Genomic DNA, 7,773 nt, shown 5'->3' on the forward strand with positions numbered 1-7,773 from the left:
ATGCACATCAATGCCCCCACATTGCTCCTTTACAAGTATAGATTACTACCACTATTACAATTACTGCACACATACACACAGAAGATATTATCATCGATTTCTAGAAAGATAATGGCTCTTTGCTGTCACTGATTAAGAAATCAAACCACAATTTTCTAATGTGACCTGCAAATACACTAAAGAAAAGAAAAAGGAGATATTTTTTCCTGCAAACACAATCACTTTCTTAGTCACAATAAATCAATCCCATCGAGACCATGGTCGTCCCCCCAAAAGAGGAACCAAAGTCCAATATATAAAATGGCTCAAAACCACCCTCCCCCAAATCAACACACTTTCTGATATTTCCAAGCACCAACAGTTGACAACTCAAACCTTCTCACTTCTCACCATATATATATATACATATATAGTCATTCCCCTTCTTCCCCATCGTTTCCAACCCATACAAAAACCTCACAATTTCCCTCACCAAAAGACCTCCCAAGTTATAATCTCCACCATCATGACCCTCTTCACCCTCCCCAAAATCCCACTATGGCCCTTCTATCTCCTCCCCTTCTTCCTCCTCCTCCTCCCCACCTCCACAACCTCCCCCACCAAATCCATTTTCCTTCCCCTCCAAACCATGAAAATCCCTTCCCTAAACCTTCCCAAACCCACAAACAAGCTCCTTTTCCACTACAACTACAGTTTGGTGGTTCCCCTCAAAGTGGGCACTCCCCCACAAGAAGTCACCATGGTGGTCGACACAGGAAGTGAGCTTTCCTGGCTCCAGTGCCAGCCTTCTCACAATCTTACCACCATCTTCAATCCTACGAAATCTGCTTCCTACCATCCTCTTTCCTGCGATTCCGACGCCTGCAGGAACAAAGCGAGGGATCTTCCTTCCCCAAACATATGCGATTCCAACAGGCTCTGCCACTTTTCCCAGGCCTACGCCGACGCTTCCACGAGCGAAGGCACCCTCGCCACCGAGACTGTCTCCCTCGGTGGGCTCACTTTCTCGAGCCTAGTTCTGGGCTGCGCCACCTCGAGCTTCAGCTCCACTCAGGATGATAAGCCCACTACTGGGCTCATGGGCATGAACCGAGGCGCGCTCTCCTTCGCCTCCCAGATGGGCTCGCGTCGGTTCTCTTACTGCATCTCGGACCAGTCTTCTACTGGGGTTTTGGTCATTGGTGACTGGGACCCAGTCTTGGCTCGGTCGCTCAACTATACGCCCTTTGTTGGTGTGTCCATGCCGCTGCCTTACTTTGACCGGGTGGCTTACTCTGTTCAGTTGATCGGGATCAGGGTTGCCGGCAAGGTTTTGCCGTTGCCAAAGTCAGTGTTTGTGCCGGACCACACCGGCGCAGGCCAGACCATGGTTGACTCGGGAACTCAGTTCACGCTGCTTCTGGGCTCGGTCTATACCGCCTTGAAGAATGAGTATCTGCAAAGGACTAGGGGTTTGCTGAGGGTCTATGAGGACAGGAACTATGTCTTTCAGGTAAACTTACTGGAGGAAAGCTTTCAAAAATCCCGGAAATTCCCTTTTCTTTAACTTTTCTTAAAACCATACTTAGGGTTCTGTTTTGCTACTGAAACTTCATAGGGAGATTCGTAATGGCCCGAATAAATCGAGTCTGGATCAAAGATCCGGTCGCGCTGGCTTAGCCTGTCATACTTAGGACAAAACTCCGAGGTTAAGACCCTCACCCCTAGCTAGGGTCCATGAAGTTGGCCTGCTCAAGAGTGTGACACCTGCAGAAATAGAACTTCCAACTTCTCATATACTGACTTAGGCTCACCCCACTGCACCAAATCCCTTTGCCTCAAATTTTTGATATTTCTTTTATTTATAATCCGAAGAAACCGCACTCGAAGACTTGGTCATGCTAGCTCAGCCTGCTATGCTTACTGTAGTCATGCCGGCAGGGTAAAAACTCCGAGATCAAGTTCTCTTTTCAAGGGTTACGGTGTGTGAAAAGATCAGTTGCAATATGATTGCACAAATATTTATGCATTAAGCACCTGTTCATAGTTCATCTTGGGGACAGGTCCAGTCAGTTGTGGAGCCCAAGGCTAAGTGCTTATTGCACAAATTTTGTGCCATTGCACCCGATCCGGACTATGATACCTTGGGAGTCGAACTTTGTCTGCTCATCTATCAGCCAAGGCCCCACCCCACGACGCCAACCCCACTAGGAGCAAATTTTTGCACATGTTGAAAACTCAAATGTTTTTTCATGTTGGAAAGCTTTTGTTTTTACCGTTTTTTGGCTTTGAAAATATGCTTTTTATTTTTAAACCTACACACGATAAGTATTTTAAAGCAACCGGTTTAAAATGAGATAGGTGAAAGAATAGGTTTTATTTTTTTAAATTTTAATAATATTTCTTAAATTTTCTAGGCAAAAAATTTATAGATGCTTTTAAATAAAATTACTATGTTTGTTTTTACATGCTTTCAAAATTATCGCTTCAATTTATTTTTTTTAAACGCTCAGCCATTTGTGCATTAAATCATGTTTTAAGTACATGTTTCTTAATTTAAGCTTCTCGTATCCATTTCTTACTATGGTAACTATGGACTTTCAGGGTGCCCATGACCTCTGCTATAGGTGGAGCGGGCGCGTGCTGCCGATGCTGCCGGCGGTGGTGCTTATGTTCAATGGGGCGGAGATGGCGGTTGCCGGAGAGAAGCTGCTGTACAAGGTGCCGGACCGGGTTGGGGTCTACTGCTTCACGTTCGGGAACTCGGACTTGGTCCCTGTGGAGGCATATATCATAGGGAACCATCACCAGCAGAACATGTGGGTAGAGTACGACCTAGAGAGGTCCAGGCTGGGCTTTGCCCCGGCTAGGTGCAACCTGGTCGGGCAGAGGTTGGCTCAGGGGTTAGGGGCTTAGCTAGACAGGTGGGTTCGGTCTCTTCTTTTCTGCACCATCTGTTTATATTTTTTGGTTTGGTGAGAGGAGAGGGTGGATTCATAAGTGTGGGGGGCAAGGTTTGGATCAGGTAAAACGTTTTATGTAGGTAAAATATTTTGTGTAAAACGTTTGACACAACAGCAACGCCTCATCCGTGCTGTAGGACCCGCTGTAGACCCGCAGCGACTTTTGAATACCAACAGGACAGGTGTCACTTCTTGTGTTGGTGTTTTACATGGACATGGTCACCCGACGTTTTACCTGATTCACTATTGGTTTTGATCTACTTCATTTTTGTATATTACAAATGTCATGATTATTTACATTGTGCACATGTTTGGGAAGTTCATGGTGTTTTGGGCCTTTTTGGATTTGGTTTTTGTTAGGGGGTTTCAATGCCTTGGGTTTAACCCTGAACCGTTAGGTGATAAATAACAAGGTCCGATTAGAATTTGGGTCCGACCCGAAGGATCCGATAAATGTATGGAGCTAGGTATGGTTTGTGAAATTTCATAACAGACTTGAGCCCGGCCTTGGATCTGAAAGTTTTTAATCTAAAAAGGATAAAAAAGGAGGTTTGATTAAAAGCTAGGTTGGATCTGAAGGGTCTGATTAGTACATAGAGCTGGGTATGGTCTATGAAATTTCATACCAGACTCGGGTTCGACCTGAGTTATGCTTAAGATCTGTGATTTTTTTCAGTACAAAAAGATAAAAAAAATATTATTTTACCGGATATAAGCGGGTCTGGTTCATGTAATTCTTATAGGGTGTAGGTATGGTGTGGACCTGGTACTGCCCACCTCAAAGGAGATCTGGGTACAGACTTACCTGGGTCTGAACCAGATCTGACCCGTTGACACCCCCTAGTTCTAGGGTACCTCAAGCGGTTTTCCAACTGGGCCCAGCCAATGCACGGTCAGTGACTGGGGAGGGGGGTTTGCTCCATGAAGCGGGTCCCACCTGTGTGCAACGTTGGACGACATTGAATCTGGGTCCCCTACACCTAACTCTTGCAACTATTGTTTTTTTTTTAAAGGCAAGCTGGGGTTAGGCAGACCCCACCAGTTATTCAACGTACTACTGAGTTTTGAATCTGCAACGTCCCACCACAAGAAGACTTGAACTGACAGCTCCTACCAACCATTACTCTTTTTAAAAGTTACCAAAGGTTGCTCAACCCAATTTTGGATAGTTAAAACTAGGGGTGGCAATCGATAGGGTCGGGTTGGCAGGTCAGGTTGGCCGGTTGGCGGGTCAGCATACCTCAACCCGAACCCGGCTGTGGCAAACACGAACCCGACCTGTTTATTAAACGGGTAACCTGACACGACCCGCCAATCCGCTTAATAAACGGGTTGGGTCGGGTAAACGGGTTGGCAGGTTAGTGGGTCAGGTTTGCGGGTCGGGTTGGCAGGTCAGCGGACGGGTTGGCGGGTTGACCCGCCCGCCTAACCTGTTTATTAAACGGGTCAGCTGGGTTGGCATACCCCTAACACGAACCCGACCCGTTTAATAAACGGGTTAGGTGGGTCGACCCGTTTATTAAACGGGTTCGTTTTTGCCCAACTCGAACCTGCCTAAGAGGCGGGTTGGCGGGTCGTGTCAGGTTTTGCCACCCCTAGTTAAAACGTCTTGCTATTTTTGCAAGTTGCCAAGAATTACCCCACATCGGGCTGGCCCTGCCGGGATTTAAGTGCGGCCTGGCCCAAAGATGGCACAACTTGTTTACTAACGGGCCGGGTTTTGGCATGGTTTTTAACGGGCTTGGGTTTGAAGAACAGCTCATGGCCCAACCAGCCTGCCCCCGCTCAAATCTATTTGTAAATAGTAACAATTTACAAATTCTCAACTTTTCATGCACCCAATTAATTATCTTTCTAGTTTTCATAAATTTAATGTAATTAATTAGTTAAATAGTAATAGTTAATTTTAAAAATATTATATTATTAAAATAATAATAAATAACACACAGGCCCATTGAACCGACTCAGGTCTGATCCATGTATATAACAGGCCGGGTTTCAGCCCATTACCTAATGGGTCGGTGCTTAAAACCTTGGCCCAAACCCGACCCATAGCAAGTCAGGTCGGCTTGGCCCATCAGGCCGCCCTGCCTGCTGCCCACCCCTACTCAACACAATTTAGGCAAGACCTGGTCAGTTAAGAATCACTGCTATTTTTAAAAGTTGCCAAAGATTATCCCAACCCAATTTAGGCACAAGCTGGTTAGTTAACAATTACTACTATTAGGCACAACCTGGGGAATTGGGATTATGTGAAATCACATAGTACAAATGCAATGTGCCTCTGCACTTGAGCACCCTCCATCTGCTGTTGTACAACTTGTGAGCCTTGGGACCCAAAAGCAGATGGATTTGCACAATGTTATTGCACCTGATCCGTCCTCTGACCTGAGTACATCTGTGGGCACAGCAGAATGATGCCTTGTGTATATATTCACGCTGCTTTTGGGCCAGACCATGTTCGACTCAGGGACTCAGATCTGCATTGCCTTGAAGAATGAGTATCTACAAAAAAACCTATTAGGACAGGGACTATCATTCAAGTATAGTTGCCAAAGCTTTTAAAAATCGCCAGCGCAAATCATATGGTTCTTTTCGCGCTTTTGAAACTTATAGAAAGCTCGCTTTCTTCAATATAAAATTAATTTTTTGTACACATAAACACATAATGTTCATCAAGGCACTCCTTTCTTTTAAGATATCAAGCCCGGGTAAGGTTCTTTGGTTTGCATCAAATTAAACCACATGCTCCACTGTTTGTGTGGGCCTGGGTCAATTCTTTTGAGTTTCATCTTTGTCAACCTACTCCTCAAGCAGGATACTTAACGCGTTAGCTACAACATTACATGATTTGATACATGGAGCGCCTAGTATCCATTGTTTACAGAGAGGACTATTGAGGTATCTAATCCCATTTGCTCTATGAGCTTTTATCTTTTAGTGTCAGTGTCGGCCTATTTGCCATTAGTATTCTTTTACCGCTCTACCGAAAATTCCCTCTATGTTTAGAGCGCTTCAGTTTGATAGTTTACGCCACCAGTCGAACGGGCTTTCCTTGTGACTGACCCACCTAGAATCATGTCTTCCTATATATATATATATATATATATATATATAACACATTTTCATGTTAGAAAGGTTTCATTTTTCACTTTAGAGTTGTACTTTTTATTGTAAGACCTACATATGAAAAATATGTTCAAGCAAAAAGGGTTAAAATGGGGGTAAAGTACAATTATAACTGGACCAATAATTGACATATTTTAATTGTCTCAATCAAACTAAAGTTTGCTTGACCAATTCCAACTTGAATATCAGCAAATATGTTTGCTAATTATTTACTCTTCAGAGAGCTACCAACCTTTTCCACACCAAAATATCCAACTGACATAGACATAGAGAGAATATAGGTTAATATTGGAAGCATATAAGGAATATGCTTCATGGGTTTTGGCATGAAAAGTGCACATCAGAGTTTTCTTTTGTAATAAAAATTAGTAAAATAGTAACTTTTATAAAATGAAAAGTGCATGTCCAACATCAATTAACTTTCTATTTATATTAGGGGCAGAGAGGTTTTCATGAAGTTTTTGAAATATAAAAGAAGAGCAAACTTTCATGCTTTTAAAGCAGCTTTTGGGAAGGGAGGATGATGTGCAATGTAATTGCACACTTTTAATGTGCTGCTGCACCTAAAGATGAAATGTGATACTGTGCATCAGTACACTAAAAAGTGAGCAATAAGATTGCATCTGATCCTTCCTGGCTTTCTGAATTTTTAAAAACTCATAGTAACCATGCTTAGGACTTGTAAATAACCCAATTCTTGAATTTTGCACACAGAGTTTAAAACTAAATATGAAATTCAAAAGAAAGAAAATGAAATCCAACTCAACTGGGTGAGCCCAGATCCATAAAGTCAGTCCAACCAATGTGCAACCTTAGACAAAGTACATAGTCCCTGCTCCTTACTCTTACAACCATTGTTGTTAACGAGTAATTATGCTGCTCCCTTTTTCGTTAGGTCACAATTAGGATCCTCCAAAAAAATCATAGTTTTAAATATTTTATGATACATTTGAACCATTAGATGTGTTTATCATTGTTTATTTATTAAGAAGCAAACTTTATTTCTAATTGATTTGATGTAAAAATGTGAATATTTTATCATCAAATTTTAGTATAATATCTACCATTTATTTATTTTTTCTTTTAAAAATACACATCAAGCACAAAGATGCTTAATAAAAATTGTATTTTCTATTGAATAAGCAATGAAAAATATATTTAATGGTTCAGATCTACTATAAAACACCAAAAACTATGATTTTTTGAGGGTTCTAATAGTGACCTAACAAAAAAAAGAGGCAACACAATCCTTTTGTTGACGATATTACTAAAAGTTCTTGTTTCTAAAGGTGTTTTTTTACTAGGAGAAACAACATCAGGCGCAAAGACCTAGCCATGCTGGCTTAGCCTACCATACTTACGGTCTTTGTCTATGTCAGAGTAAAACTCTATTAGTACCTCCAAAAATTCCAAAGTAGAGGGTTCGAAAGAGAGGCCAAAAGGTAAGTCTGGTTCCTAACAGGAAGATATTACAATTAGCCCAATGAACTCAAGAGAATCAAACTTGTGATTTTGGATTGTGAGACCTGTGGTACACATATTGGGGGTGTTGCACCCTGCTAGACATAGTGAGAAAGAGGTCGTATGTTTCGCGCAGTTGCGACTAGGGAAAAGTATTGCAAATAGGGTTAAATAGTTAAATCAAGTAGGTACAATTTGGGTTTGGTACACATTCAGGTCTAGCTTTTGGTCTAAAACTGAA

The 7,773-nt window shown here is 42.3% G+C and overlaps 1 protein-coding gene across 1 annotated transcript; it reads left to right on the forward strand.

The window, feature by feature from the left end:
• Window positions 1-429: 429 nt before the first annotated feature.
• LOC149823274 (aspartic proteinase PCS1-like) lies at window positions 430-3,260 on the forward strand. Its single transcript, XM_090020006.1, has 2 exons — window positions 430-1,492; window positions 2,584-3,260. The coding sequence occupies exons 1-2, from the start codon at window positions 506-508 to the stop codon at window positions 2,893-2,895; spliced, it is 1,299 nt and encodes a 432-aa protein (XP_089876132.1). The 5' UTR covers window positions 430-505; the 3' UTR covers window positions 2,896-3,260.
• The last annotated feature ends 4,513 nt before the right edge of the window (window positions 3,261-7,773 follow it).

Source organism: Nuphar pumila, chromosome 10 (genome assembly GCF_984573655.1).
Source record: "Nuphar pumila chromosome 10, dmNupPumi1.hap1.1, whole genome shotgun sequence".
In the NCBI taxonomy this organism is placed as follows: domain Eukaryota; kingdom Viridiplantae; phylum Streptophyta; class Magnoliopsida; order Nymphaeales; family Nymphaeaceae; genus Nuphar; species Nuphar pumila.